Below are 15,293 nucleotides of genomic sequence, written 5' to 3' on the forward strand. Positions count from 1 at the left end.
CCTCTCCACCTTATTCCCTTGAGACAGGTTCTCTCACTGGACCTGGAGTAAGGCAGATGGTCAGCAAGCTCCAGCTACCCTCCTGTCTCTACCTTCTACCCCCTCCACCAGTGCTGGGGTTACAGAAACCTAGCTGAGAATCTCACCTACTTGCCTGGTTTGTTTTAAACACTGCAGGTTGCCATTGCCCTCTGCTGAGTCGGCAGAGGTGTGTTCAGTGAGGGAGAATGTGGTTCCTATAGCAGGTTTGGGTCATTGTGAGTAAGAGAACCATGGCGGGTGCAGTGGTTTGAGCAGCGAATGTCACCCACAGGTGTGGATGTTTAAGACCTTGCTCCCCAGCTGGTGGTGCTGTTTGGGGTGTGTGGCAGCTTTCGGGGGCGCAGCTTTGTTGGGAGGGTGTACATGATTGGAGCACGGACTTTGAGTATTTATAGTCTCACCCCACTTCCCGCTCGTGTTCTGCTTCAGACTTGGAATGGAAGATGGAAGCCCTCCGCTTCCTGCTTGCTGCCATGCCCCCTGCCACGATGGACTCTTATTCTTCTGGAACCATAAATCCAAGTAAATTACAAGTTGCCTTGGTCATGGTGTTTCATCAGAGCAATAGAAAAGTGACACAGAAAGGTACACTAAGACGCTTTCTCTAGACAATTGTGACCTCCCTAGAGATAAACCACGACCTTTGGCCAATGTTGAGCTCTATCTGAGACCCGGGGCTGTCCCTTTATGTTTATTTGTTCATGGATAAATGTCACCGTGTAGACATGCGGGGCACAGCACAGTACACGGGAAGCAGGCAGGAAACAGGATAGTTACCATAGAGGAGCCGATGAACCGTCTCTCATCTCAGTTACTTGTGAGGAGAGTAGTCAAAATCTGCTTAACAAACAATTCAAGGCTGGGAGGTGGTGGCACTCAGGAGGCAGAAGTAGGTGGATCTCTGTGAGTTCGAGGTCAGCCTGGTCTAGTAGAGCTAGTTCCAAGACAGGCTCCAAAGCTACAGAGAAGACTTGTCTTGAAAAACCACACACACACACACACACACACACACACACACACACACACACAATTTAAATAGAACATTAATTTGCATATTGTATTGCCTCCCTACATATCTACATTTTGTATTTTAAAACAAAACCAAAAATAACATTTATTTTGGGGTTGGAGAGACGCTCATTAGTTAAGAGTGCTGGCTGCTCTTCAGAGAATTCTGGTTTTTGATTTCCGGCAGCTACATAGCAATGCACAATCATCTGTAACTCACATTTAAGGTTTTTTTTTTAACATTTATTTTTATTTCATGTATATGGGTGTTTCTTTCTTGTGTGTGTACCACATATGTGTTCGGTGCCTATGGAGGTCGGAAGAAGGTGTCAGATATCCTGGGGCCAGAGCTATGGATGGTTGTGAGTCACCATGCAAGTGTTGGGAATTGAACCCAGGTCCTCTGCGGGAACAGTTAATGCTCTTAACCACAGAACCACCACTCTAGTTCCCCTCATTTTGTGTCTTTTGATCCAACTATCCCGCCTACCTCTATCCTCTCCTCTCTTTAATATTTTTCTCTCTGTATTTGACTTTATTTATTTATTATTTAGTCATTTTTATTTTGGGTTTTTCAAGACAAGGTTTCTCTGTGTAACAGCTCTGGCTGTCCTGAAACTCACTATGTAGACCAGGCTGACCTTGAATTCACAGAGATCTGTCTATCTCTGCCTCCTGAGTGCTGGGATTAAAGATATACACTATCACACCCCACATTCCACCTTATATTTTAAGACAGGGTCTCTCGCGGAACCTGGAGGTCTCTGATTTGGGGAGCTGGCTGGCCATTCAGCTTGAAGGACCCACCTGTCACCAGCTCCCCAGTGCTGGGTTAGGGATGTGTGCCAGGCATCAGAATTCAGACCTCATGTTTATACAGCAGGCAGTTCTACCAACTGAGTCATCTCACCAGCCACCCCATCCCACCCCCTCTTGTTTTTTTAGGCAGGGTCTTTTTATTCATCCCAGGCTGACCTGGAACTCACGACTCTCCTTCTTCAGCCTTTCCAGTGCTACACTGCAGGTGTGAGCCACCATACCTGCCCATGTATTCTTCACTATGTTAGGAATTCCCAGACTGCTTTTCATAATAGCTGGACCTGTCTACTTTAAAATGAACAAATGAAGTTGGGCGGTGGTAGCGCACGTCTTTAATCCTAGCACTCCAAAGGCAGAGGCAGATGGATCTGAGTTCAAGGCCAGCCTGGTCTACAGAGAGAGTTCCAGGGCTACACAAATAAACCCTGTCTCAAAAAAGAAAGGAAAGAAGTAGGAGTGAGGCCCAACTACTGGGCACAGCTTTTAAATTACTACCCTGGGTTTCTTCTTTTTAATTTTCAGTCTCTTTTTCAATATTAGTAGTAATTAAAATGTTACTATTAATCCACATTCATAATTACTAAAATGGGCTTTAAAAGTAGATGCCAGATATGATTCTCCAGTATCCTGTGTACAGGGAAGATACGCAATGGACACAAGTGTGAACATTTGTCCTTTTGGTTTTCTTTCAAGAGGGGGTTTCTCTGTATAGCTTTGGAGCCTGCAGTGGTGGTGCACAACTTTAATCCCAGCATTTGGGAGGTAGAGACAGGTGGATCTCTGAGTTCGAGGTCAGCCTGTTCTACATAGTAAGTTTCAGGACAGACAGGGCTACACAGGGAAACCCTGTCTCAAAAACCAAAACAAACAGAAAAGAATCCATAACTAAGGCACTCCGGCTGAGGGCAGATGAAGTGGGAGCTATGTCCAGGGCCTTGAGGTACCCCCCTGTGGGGCTGTGAAACTTGTGTTGCTGGAGATCTTGGGGCTGAGACAGGTCATGTGAGCTCCCAGGTGTTCTGGACACCTGTCTCTGCAGAGGGTTCAAAGGTTTTGTTTTGTTCAAACATACTCAAGGTTCATGTTCTCAGTTCAAGTAAACACAGACAAGAGGGACTGTTGGACAAACTTGACATTCTGGTTTCGTTTCTGTTGCTGTGATAGACTATACAAGCCAAAGCAACTTAGGGGGATATGGTTTATGGTTCCAGGTTTACGGTCCATCATTGCAGGGAAACCAAAGTGGGAAGAACATCCACCGTCAGGAGCAGAGAGAAGTGAATGCAGGCATGCTAGTACCTAGCTCTCTCTATGCTTATACAGTCCTGAATCCCTTGCCTAAGTGACTGATGCCACTACGGACCACTGAATCTCCCCATATCATTTAGTAATCAAGACAATCTTCCCCAGACATACCCACTGAAGGGCTCTAGCAGGCCCGAGCAGAGCAAACATGGTGTCTGCAGGTTTTGCTGTTTACCTTTCTCCCCCTTGCTAAACTGTTAGATTACATTCCTAAAGCTAGCCACCAAGGTCTGTTCCCTTATTTAGCCACTGACACATTCCTGAGACTGATCACCATGGCCCAACTAACAAAATATCAAGGTCCAGCAACCAAAATACATTATTTTGACTAACTTAATCAGCATCCCTAATCAGAATTTACCAACTCATCCTACCTCATTCTTACAGGAATCTCCCTGCTTTTGCTCTTAAATTTAACACTTGCAAATCTATTTGCTGCTGTTTCTGCCCGGCTCAGACTCGATCACCTTGTCTCTTTGCCTTGCTTCATAAAATATCCCTTTGCATTTGGTTCCTGCTTGGAAATCGGTGTTTGGGTGTGGTCTGCGTGTAATCCAGGGTCCAGAGGGGAGCACCCTGAAGTGCTAGGGTACCTTCACCCACAGTCCAACCTGATGGAGGGAATCCTTCATCAGGACTCTTGTCCTAGGTAACTCTAGGCTGTGCCATGTTGACATTAAAAACCCATCATTATGTTTGAGAAATTAACAAAGATCTTCCTAGAGTGAGAGAAGACAAGATAAATAATTCTAACTTCATAGAAGTGGGGGTGTGTATTGGGTGCCAACAGAGGGAGGCCATGGCAGAAGAATCACATATTTGAGGATAGCCTGGGCTATGCAGAGAGACCCTATAGCAAAACATCAAAGCAAAGCAGTACAAAAATCATTTTGACTCATTCTGTAGGTTGAGGATAGGACACCCATGCCCATCTTGGTGCCAAAGGCGTGGTATTCCAGAGAAAATCTCTACAGCGATGGTTCTCAACTTGTGGGTCGTGACCCCTTTGGAGGTTGAAAGACCCTTTCACAGGGGTCACATATCAGATATCCCTCATATCAGATATGTACATTACGATTCATTTCAGTAGCAAAATCACAGTTATGAAGTAGCAATGAAAATAGTTTTATGGTTGTGAGTGACCACAACATGAGGAACTGTATTAAAGGGGTGCACCACAGGGCGGTTGAGAACCACTGCCCTAGAGGACCAAGGAGGGCAGTCGGGTCCTGTGCCCTGGGATACACAGGGGATGGGTCTTGGCTCCTGGAAGGCCACAGGGAGAAGAGCAGTATGCTTCCAGTACATTCTGCCATCTGGGGCTGCCATGTCCCTCTCACCCAGACTTCACTTAGCACCACCCAACCCTGGAGCACCAGAAAGAGCCACGAGCAAGAGCAGAAGATGGAGGACAACAAGAAAGCCACTTGAGAGCCTGACAGGGTGGGAGCCCCAACCACTGACTGCACTTAGAGGGTTTGTGTACAATGCTGGAATCCCCGTGTTAAAGAAGGATCATGTTTTGGTGATGTTGCAGCTCACACCAAAGGCTTTATGAATACTAAGAAAGTACTCTTTCCCAGAGCTATGCTGCCAACTCCTGATTTTTTTTAAAATTAGGAAATTATCATATAGTCGCCAAAATATTAACAATAAGTTTTTTTCCTGAGAGATGAGACTATGAATTAAACTTCTTATTATTACTGTATTTTCGATAGCACTTTATTTTTGCAAGCAGGCAGCTTAAAGGGAAGAGTTTGCTTTCTTTTATTTATATGTGTGCAACTGAGTGTGCATTTGGGCCTGTGAGGGTAGTACGTGTGGAGTCCAGAAGGAGCTATCAGGTGCCCTGGAACTGATACTTATGTGTGGGTGCTGTGAACCAAACCGGGGTCCTCTGGAAAAGCAGCCAAAGCTCCTGACCACTGAACCATCTTCCCAGCTCACAGGCAGCATTTTCTAACCAGACAGAACCCACAGCAGCTGCCGTGCCAGCCTGGCACAGCTCTTGCCCCGGCGGCTCTGTGCGTCACCTGCATTCTGCTCCATGCTTTCCTTGATGCCATCCAGGAGCTCCTGGGCATCCTCCACATTCTCCTCTTCTTCCTCCTCTTCACCTTCCTCTTCTCCTTCCCCGGCATCCTTGGGTGCGACAATCGCCTCCTGTATGCCACACGGATAACCAAGCTGACTGTACCCAACAGTGAGGGTGTCACTAACAGTCTGACCAGTGAGCCTGGAAAAAGTCTCAGTGGGGAGTGTACCTAGTAATAGACATCATGCAAAAGTCTGCAGGATGTGTGTATCTACCAAGACGGATAAGGGCCTTAAGGCTTTCCTTAGCTCTACTTTTAGGAAGATAGTAGTATAGTCAGTGTTAACACCACGACTGCCTAGGAGCCAGCAATTCTCTAAGGTACTAGATTATGCCTTCTCTGTCTCTCTCTCTCTCTCTCTCTCTCTCTCTCTCTCTCTCTCTCTCAAAAATTTTATTTAAGTCAGGGCCTCACTATCCAGTCCTAGCTGACCTGGAATTCCCTAGCTGGCTTTGAACTCACAGAGACCTACCTGCCTTTGCTTCCCCATCATTTGGTATTAAGGCACGCACCACCATTTGGGGGGGGGGCGTGGTTATTTATATATATTTTTTCAAGACAGGGTTTCTCTGTGTAGTCCCGGCTGTCCTGGAACTCACTCTGTAGATCAGGATGTCCTGGATCTCACTCTAGAGACCACAATTTCCTAGAACTCAGAGATCTTCTTGCCTCTGCCTCCAAAGTGCTGGTATTAAAGACTTACATGACCACTTCCAATTACATGTGCGTCTGTGCGTGGGTTTGTGCACCTGAGTACAGTACCCATGGAGGCCAGAAGACGGCATTGGATTCCCTGGAGCTGGAGTTACAAGTGGTTAGGAGCAAGTGTTCTGAAGTGCTGAGCTATTTCTCCAGCACCTCAATTGTGTCTTACTTGAAGGAAACACATTTTATAAAAATCAAGACCTTTAGTTGAGTGGGTGCATGTACAAAGCCCTGGGTTCGATCTCTAGCACCCCCAAAAATGACCTTTCATAACTACTTATGGAAGTATAGCTTGTTTTCTACCATTCCTAATAAAATTATTTTTAAGAAGATAGCAAATAATCTGATACTAGACTGAGAAAAATACAATGAGATTAAAAACAAAACAAAACTGAACTAAAAATATTTTATCCAGCAAAGAGAAGATGTACTTTGGGAGAGACTGGAGGCAGAACTCCAAGGACAGTCCTACAACTGCCTCTATCAATCGGAAGACAGAGAGCCCTGTGGGGTTCTCCATTGTCATAACCGGGACCAGCAACAAAATCCAATTAAAATAATAAATTCCTTTGACATCTGAATTAGTCACTTGCTTATTACTCAGGAACACATTCTGTGAACTGGAAAGATTCTTATAAAAGTGGATGATCGTGTTACCAGTTTGGCTATGGCTTCCGTAATCACATCCTTTATTTTGATGTGATGTAGTTTGTAGTACTTGACCAATTCTTCAGAGATGCTGGATTTTCCCACGGCAGGAGGACCAAGAATGCAGATCTTGATTGGCTACAAAAGAACAGGGAATATATGTCTTAGGGTTGTGGAGCTGGAAGGGTGTTGTTTCAGGACTGTGATCTTTCCAATGTCTCTGGACCCTGTAGACTGACTACAGCCATTCGCTCCATGAGGATGGAATCGTATCTATGCTCTGAGCTGGGCCAGGGGGGAACAGAACATTCAACGAGTCATGTTCAAGATGCTGGATGTGATGGTCCATGCCAGTCGTCCCGGCACGTGGGAAGTGGAGAAGTCTAGGCCAGGCTCACCTACATAGTGAGTGAGAATCCAGACTCTGTTATATGAGGTCCTGTCTAAAAACAAACAAATAAAAAAGAAATATAGAGAGAAAAACGCATGCCCAGGAATGCATAAGGGTGCTCAGGCTACCTGTCACCAGTTTCATTTGTCCTTGACCGTTCACAAGAATTTAGGGTCCAGTAAATAGGGCCTTACATTATCACTTTCTGAATTTAATCTTCAAAAGTTTAAAGTTAATATTTATTTATTTATTTTGGTTTTTCAAGACAGGGTTTCTCTGTGGCTTTGGACCCTGTCCCGGAACTAGCTCTTGTAGACCAGGCTGGCCTCAAACTCACAGAGATCTGCACGCCTCTTCCTCCCGAGTGCTGGGATTGAAGGTGTGCACCACCACTGCCCGGCTTATTTTTATTTTTTTAAAAATGTATCTATCTATCTATCTATCTATCTATCTATCTATCTATCATCTATTTATTTCAGACAAGTTTTCACTATGTAGCCCAGCCTGGCCTTGAACTTGTGAACATTTTGTTTCTGCCTCCTGATCACTTTGTTAAAACCACTACTTCTTGCTGTTTGAGGAGTTCAAGGATGCCTGGGCTACAGCACAAAATCTTGTTTTAAAAACAAAATAATAAGGATAAGGAGGAAGGAAGAGAGAAAGGGAGGGAGGGAAGGAGGGAGGCAGACTTGCCTGAATGTTGAAGATGCTGTGGTATTCATTCATAAGCAGTTAGTAAATATTTACACCAAACAGAAAGAAAAACATCAAGGACAAATAATCATTTCTTTCAAAATGGTCCAAAGAGTTGTGAAACTGTGGACGAGCATTTTGCAAGACATATTTTAGAACCACAAGGATGGAAATTTCCATTGGCTGTATCCATATGCCTAAGATCACATAATTTTGACTATAACTTTGCAGTCACACTTTGACAGCAGGGACACCCGTAACGGGATAAGCATGAACACTAGAGTGGGTCTGAGTGCAGTGAGTTAAGTGACTGGTCCCACATTTTGAGGGATGACTGGTAAGTAGCAAGATGCCGAACAGAGATGGAGGCAGGATGAGGGGCAATGCTGGACCACTTTGGTGTACTCACTAGCACCTGGAGCCTGTCATCCACTGAGCAGGTTGCTGTGCACCTTTTTGCTAGTATACCAAGAGTGAATCCTGCCTCCTGGGGCAGGCTGACTTTATCCAGGACTAAAACAGAATAACAATCCACTCATTCTTTATATTGACCAGTTTGTTATTGTTGATGTTCACTTTGAATTATTCTAAGTTTGGCTCATAAGTTTTAATGCAATACATGTGCAGACTATAAGACTGGAGAAGCATGTTGAACATGAACAATTTGTTCAGAAGCTTTTTAAAAATTAATTAATTAATTTATTTTTTTTGGTACCTGGAGGGACAGCCGTGGGTGCTGGGAACCGAACTCTTATATTTTTGGTTGTGAGCCTAGCCTTTAACGGCTGAGCCATCCCTCCAGGCCTTGTTTAGAAGTTTTAAAATGGAAACACTCCTGCCAGTATAGAGATACTGGCAGTGAGTTACATTGACTGCTTACATCAGAAACCTAAAACAGTAAGTGGCCGTAGTTACCAGTAATCCTCGGCTTTGCTTGTACTCTTTGAGGATGCTGCCGATGTTCTCTACAAACCCTGTTTGGGCGACCCAGCGGATGTTGAAATTCTCCTTCACAAACAACGCCTCCATCCTCAGGTTGACCAGTAAGTGGTCAAGATACGGTTGCTGAGGGTTAGGGGTAAGCAGATGTTGGTCTTGTTATCATCAGACAAAAATCACATCCAATAAGTAAATAAATAATCATATCCATTCATTGAACGGGAAAGCCGGTCAGCACTGTTTACAGAATAACTGTTGTTTATTTATGCCTGCGTCATTGTCCCGGGTGTGTGTGTGTGTGTGTGTGTGTGTGTGTGTGTGTGTGTGTGTATGTGTGTGTGTGTGTGTATGTGTGTGTGTATGTGTGTGTATGTGTATGTGTGGATGTGGATGTGTGTGTGTGTGTGTGGATGTGTGTGTGTGTGTGTCTTACCTCTACTCTTTTACCCATGAGCTCCAGCCTCAGCCCTGAGACTTTTTTTTCCTATTTTTATTTTTGGTTTTTCAAGACAAGGTTTCTCTGTGTAACAGCTCTAGCTAACCTGGAACTTGCTCTGTAGACCAGGCTGACCTCAAACACACAGAGATCCTCCTGCCTCTGCCTCCCTGGTGCTGGGACTAAAGGGGTGCACCACCACCATCCAGCCTGCCTCTACTTCTTGAATGTGGGGATTACAAGCATTCTGTGCCACACCAGCTATCATCTACCTTTTTGAATAATGCGGCCTCATGGTTAACCACCCAAAAATAAGTATAGAGGAAAATATTCTCTCAAGCTCACAACCCCCACCCATCCCATTCTGCCCCTTCAATATTATTTAGGGAAACAGGTTTTGAAAAAAAAGCATTTTTTAATACTGACTGGCAAGTCCTTTGTTAGAAAAGCATTCTCTTTGGGTACTTTCTGGATTTTTCCAGGGCCAGTATTTTTGCTGATGCACTGTTCAGGAGAAACAGAGGTATTATTTGGTTTGCTTACAAAGTTTTACATAAAACTTCTCAAGTAACTATAAATATTACCAAGCACGCACACTAAGAGGTATTTTCAAAATAGTATAGAACATCTACTCACTTCTGGGTTCTGAAAACACCAGGGACAAAGATGAGGCTTTGGTCTTTGCCTGCAGGGTTCACCAAGTTCCAGAAAGGAGACAGACACGTGCATTGATCACGGTCATGCGGGTGTTTGCAGTTCAGCCAAGGGAGTCTATGCTTCTGTCTATTATTAAACTCCACCCATAATGGGAGCCCAGTGTTTTAGACTGAGCTCCTGCACTGAGCCCCAACACACCAAATCAAAATGGAGTGACTCAGGCTAAGGGTCATATAAGCAAATGAAACCTAAGGATGCTGTTCACATGCCCCAAGGGACATAGCCCTGATGTGGGTTTCCCCTCTGTATGCTGTGAATACCATTGGTTAATAAAGAATCTGCTTTGGGCCTATTGCAGCACAGAATAGGGCCAGGTGGGAATTCCAAGCAGATGTAGAGAGAGAATAGGTGGAATTAAGAAGAAGTCATGTAGCTGCCACTGGAGACAGATGTGGCATGCCAGACAGAACCTTACTGGTAGGCCACAACCACATGGTGATGCACCTACTAGAAATGGGTTAATTTAAGGCATAAGAGCTAGCTAGGAATACACTAGAGTCATTGGCCAAGCAGTGTTACATAATCATAATAAATAATGTAATAATACTTTTAAAGAGGGATGGGGACATGAAAAGAAGGCAGGAAGGCTAAAGACAAAGATCCTGGAACTAAATCTTAATGGTGAGTACAGAGAAGCCAAGCAAGGGCCAGAGGAGGCTGCAGCAGTTCAGTCAGCTGGGCTGTAAGGCAGCTGTGCAATAGGGAGCTCCCTGACCCTTGTCTAGAGAGCCTAGAAGTGCCTGAGGCTTTGGTGATCTGGTCTCTATCAGTCCTGTAGGCCCAGTGCCCACGGATTTCAGTACGTCTTTGTGTATCCCTGATGATCTCCGTTCCCTCTGCCTGGACCCAGTGGTGGTCTTTCTTGCTCTCTTGCGTGCATGTACTAGACAAAGGGCATTTGGGTAGTGATTTCCCATCACTTAGCCTGAAGCTATAGATAATCAGTTTTTAAAAAGATTTATTTCTTTATCCATTTCATGTATGTCTGTGCCAAATCCCCTGGAACTGGAGTTACAGACAGCTACAAACTGCCATGTGGGTGCTAGGACTTAAACCTGGGTCCTCTGGAAGAACAACCGATGCTCTTAATCGCTGAGTCATCATCTCTCCAGCCCCCCCCCCCCCAGATACTCAGTTTGAGGTTTAAGGACATCCTGTTTTATGTGTCCCGAACCCCTATTAGCACAAAGAAGTTGGTAACTATCATTTACGAGGTACAGATATCCAAGCTAAGTCACAGGGGCATGAGCACACAGACCACTGTACCTTGACCAGGTCTTCCAGGGTGTGGACAGACTCGTCCACAGCCACCAGGTAGTGCAGCTTTGGCAGGTGGTCTATGACGTTCTGGATCACTCTGTTGAGCAACAAGCACAACAATCGGACAGGAAAGACAATGAGAGAAACGGAGCTCAACCCTCACGGGCCAGGCAGGTGTTTGGTCCTTAGCTAAGGGGCCTCGCTTAATGTTCACCAACATCAGGAGCAGAGCCACTGTCTGCAGTCTACAGATGAAGGGAGGATTAAGATGTTAGGTAGTATTTCCCAGACTAAAGAATTCCTGGGACAGAGCCGGTCTGCAAAGAAATACATCTGGATCCCAAACCTGTTTTCTTTTTTGCATATTTTTCTATTTCTTTGTTTCATGTTTATTATTATTATTATTCTGACATGAGGGGTTGAACTCAAGGTCTTTCACATGCCAGCAGGCATGCTATCACTGACCTACTAATTCCCTAGTACTCTGTTTCTACTTTTTATGTATTTTGAGACAGAATCTCACTAAATTGCCCAGGCTAGTCTTTTTTTTTTTTAAATATTTATTTATTTATTATGTATACAATGTTCTGTCTGTGTGTATGCCGGCAGGCCAGAAGAGGGCACCAGACCTCATTACAGATAGTTGTGAGCCACCATGTGGTTGCTGGGAATTGAACTCAGGACCTTTGGAAGAGCAGGCAATGCGCTTAACCTCTGAGCCATCTCTCCAGCCCGCCCAGGCTAGTCTTATACTTGCTTTGTAGCACAGGCAGGCCCTGAACATTTGATCCTCATGTCCCAGCCTCCCTAGTAACTGACATTATAGGACCATTAACCCAGTTATAATCTGGTCTCTTCTAAGTATACCACCCCAACTCTAAGAAGACCTGACCCCGACTCTCGTCAGAAAGGCTCGTCCACCCACCAACTCCTGCGAGTCTCACAGCTGTGTTTGGGGTCAGTGATCTGCACAGTGAGACACAGAGTCAAGATATGGCGGCAGTCTTAAGGAAGTGACGCGGAAATGATCTAAATCGGTGACTGTCAGTGCTTCTGGCTGCTGCTAGACTCCACCATCGAATCCTCACAACACCCCTGTCAGATGGCTGCTGTGACTGTCCCCATTTTATAAGGAGAGCTGTTGTGGTGAGCAGTGTGATTTCTGGAAGTCTACTGCCGAGGCGCGCCATTCCTTCCCCCCTCCTCGTTAGCTTCCTCTTCGCTATAATGAGGTACAAATGTGCGCGCCTACACGCTCAATTAGCTCATGGTAGAGCGCATGTCTAGCCCAGGCCTGGTCCTGGGTTCTACCCCTGGCCCTGGAGATGAAAAAAGAAGCAATAATAATGAATGTTCATTTCACACCTATTTTATATTAACATCTCCGAGAATTTTAGCATTTAGCTTTCTGTCCTCTCCTAAATAACTTATAAGGCTCAAATAAAGAAGCAGGAAGAAAGAAAATGTTACTGGGAAGGGTTCAAAGTCCTTCCACAATGCCAAAAGAAGGAAGAAAACTCATCCTGTAACTTATCTGCTGGTAAGGAAGATATTAACTAGATGGTGGTAGCTCACACCTTTAAACCCAGCACTCGGGAGGCAGAGGCAGGTGGATCTCTGTGATTTCAAGGCCAGCCTGGTCTGCAAGAGTTCTAGGATATCCAGGGCTGTTACACTGGGAAACCCTGTCTAAAAACCAAACAACCTAACAAAATAAAAAGGTAAGCTATTTAGGGCTGGTGACTCAAGTGTCTGGCTGTCCCTTCTCCCTTCTCTGTTCCCCCCTCTGGGCGGCTGCGGAGCTGGATCTCTGCAGCTCACCTGTCCTGGAGTATTTATTTATTTTTCTTTTCAACTCAGGTCAAACTGTCCTCCAGCTTTAGAAAGAAAAAAGATATTAAGGACTCCCGTGGAGTGTTTGGTCTTAAGAATGTAAAAGATTGGACTGGGCGTGGTGACAGCCTCAGGGAGGCTGAGGCAGGGAGCTCGTCCTTTCTAGACCAGCCTATGACCTCTAGTCAAAGGGGAAATGTCTTCCACCGTTAAAACCTGCTGACAGAACGGCCAGGTCTGTGCGGAGAAGACACATTTGCATACTTCTTTCTTCAAGTTCTTGTTAACTGCGGCAAATCTGGGTGGTTTGGGGGGAGGGGGCTAGGGACTGGAATAAGAGATGATTTGGCTGTCTAGCCCAGGTTAGCCTGGAACTCGCTATGTAGCTCAGGCTGGTCTTGAATGCTTCGTCCTGGGATCACAGGAACGCACCACCAGATGGGCTTAATGTATGTGCTGCCAAGTCTGGAATTTATACCATTTCAGGGACCCTGCTTTCAGAACAATAATAGAAATCATTTACGTTCAGGTCTTGGAGGGACCCACACACCTATGGCCCTGAAGTTCAAACTGTGTGACTTTCTCTGGGATCCAGAATGATCCACTGTGAGAGAGGGAAAATCTGGGCCTCTGGAACCAGCCCCTGGAGGACTAGCCAACAACCCTGGCTGTTGAAAACACACAAGGCTGGTACTCCAAGGACAGTGAACCAGCCACCACCCTGTTGCTCGGGTCAGCATCACCTGGACGGGGCAGGAAGGCTTGGAGAATGTGGGAAATTCAGGTCAAGCCTGAGGCTGAAGTGTTCTGCTCAGAAGGGGCCACCTTTGTGTTGAAAGCCTATGGATTGTCCCCCTGGGCAGTGAGCATCATGTGGGCCTGTAGTGGACTGGGATGTCACACATCAAGAGCCAAAGTTTCTTTGGGCCCTTGGGAGAGACACAGCCTTCCCCCTTTAACCTCCAGATCCTAAGATTCTCATGTCTATCAGATAAACCTCCGGAAGTGGAATGCGTGGTTGGACTTGACTGATCTCTAGCCTGCTTCAGACCCAGAGCAAAGGCAACGAGAAGACAACATCTGCTCACTGTAGGAAGGAGTTCAGTTTTGTATTTTTGAGATAGGGTTTCTCTGTGTAGCTTTGGTGCCTGTCCTGGAACTCCTTCTGGAGACCAGGCTAGCCTTGAACTCACAGAGATCCCACAGTCTCTGCCTCTTGACTGCTGGGATTGGGTGCCACCATCACCCGACTAAGAAAGAGTTTTTGATATTCCTGTTACCTGTTTAATTCAGGAACAGTATACTTCCTGAATATGCTGATTTATGATTTCCTTTGTTCTGAGGCAGGAAAGTCCATTGTGGCCTCTTACCTTGCCCAAACCTTCATTGAGGGAAACTGGAATCTGTATTCACAGGCCATGCCTTAGGATAAACTATTTTATTTCCTTGTGAGCTTTGTATAAGATTTGAATTCCTCACAGTGGAGAGGCTGAGGCAGGAGGAGGAGCTACAGAGTAAGACCCTGTCTCAAAGAAGGTTGGGGGCTTCAGGCTCACAGCTGACTGGTTTCTGGAACTTTGGCAATAGGTGTGACGGTGACACCCATCTCATCTGAGACAAAGGGAAGAAGAAATGGGTTACCCAGAATGTCTACCCCAAACCCTTCTCCAGAGCTGTTTTTCTACTGACAGAGTCCCTAAGAGATGAAGCTACACTTGTCACCAGAAGTGTGGAGACTTTGGGTGGACAATGTCTTATCAAGCACAAAATGGTGGTGCTAAGTGCCTTCTGTGTGAGGCCATGAAAAACGAATACAGCAATGTATGTGAGAGTCTCAGTTCTATAACTTTGAAGATGAATTACACATATTCATCACCCAGAACAGCCACATTTCCAGGAGACCTCTTACCCTGCTAGATCAAGGACATGAATGGCTGGAATGACATTGGATCCATCTCCAAAAACAGGTAGTGCAGGAATGTCGCCCAGCCAAGCCATCTGAATGAGAGAAGGACAATTAGAGAGAGTTTGCTCTGGACATGTTTCTCCCTCCCAGCCAACATCTACATCACTTAGAGGGCTCCAGAAGTGCCACCAGCTCTTCTTGAATCCTTTTCTCTCAAACTTTCATCCTACTGGCCCCATAAAAGTCTACTTGTTCGCTGTAAGATCTCATCTTACTTAATCATCTGCGATACGTGACCCAATAGGAGACCCTTTCCTGATGGATCTTCACCATGTAGACTCTGTTCCCATTTGACATTGACTGCTGTGGGATGACCCTTCTGTACACTGTGTGAACATATGTTGCTATGACTGGCTTAATAAACAAGCTGACTGGCCAATAGCTGAACAGGATCAAGTTAGGTGGGAAAGCTGAACTGAGAATGACAGGATGAGG

At 45.4% G+C, this 15,293-nt stretch overlaps 1 protein-coding gene across 2 annotated transcripts in view; it reads right to left on the minus strand.

Annotated features, from left to right (window-relative positions):
* The window catches only part of Ak7 (adenylate kinase 7), a 66,755-nt gene that overhangs the window by 26,316 nt on the left and 25,146 nt on the right, over nucleotides 1–15,293 (minus strand). The window contains exons 7-12 of one of the 2 annotated variants that reach the window (XM_041633371.1): nucleotides 14,802–14,890; nucleotides 11,066–11,156; nucleotides 9,509–9,586; nucleotides 8,623–8,772; nucleotides 6,633–6,761; nucleotides 5,208–5,337 (exon numbers count right to left, since the gene is read on the minus strand). In XM_041633371.1, the coding sequence (XP_041489305.1) occupies nucleotides 5,208–5,337; nucleotides 6,633–6,761; nucleotides 8,623–8,772; nucleotides 9,509–9,586; nucleotides 11,066–11,156; nucleotides 14,802–14,890 (667 nt within the window). The remainder of the gene's footprint in view (nucleotides 1–5,207; nucleotides 5,338–6,632; nucleotides 6,762–8,622; nucleotides 8,773–9,508; nucleotides 9,587–11,065; nucleotides 11,157–14,801; nucleotides 14,891–15,293) is intronic. The other variant, XM_041633372.1, reaches the window with a different exon arrangement.

Source organism: Microtus oregoni, unplaced genomic scaffold (genome assembly GCF_018167655.1).
Source record: "Microtus oregoni isolate MIOR12 unplaced genomic scaffold, Mior012 000043F_ref0000047, whole genome shotgun sequence".
NCBI classification, from domain to species: Eukaryota; Metazoa; Chordata; class Mammalia; order Rodentia; family Cricetidae; genus Microtus; species Microtus oregoni.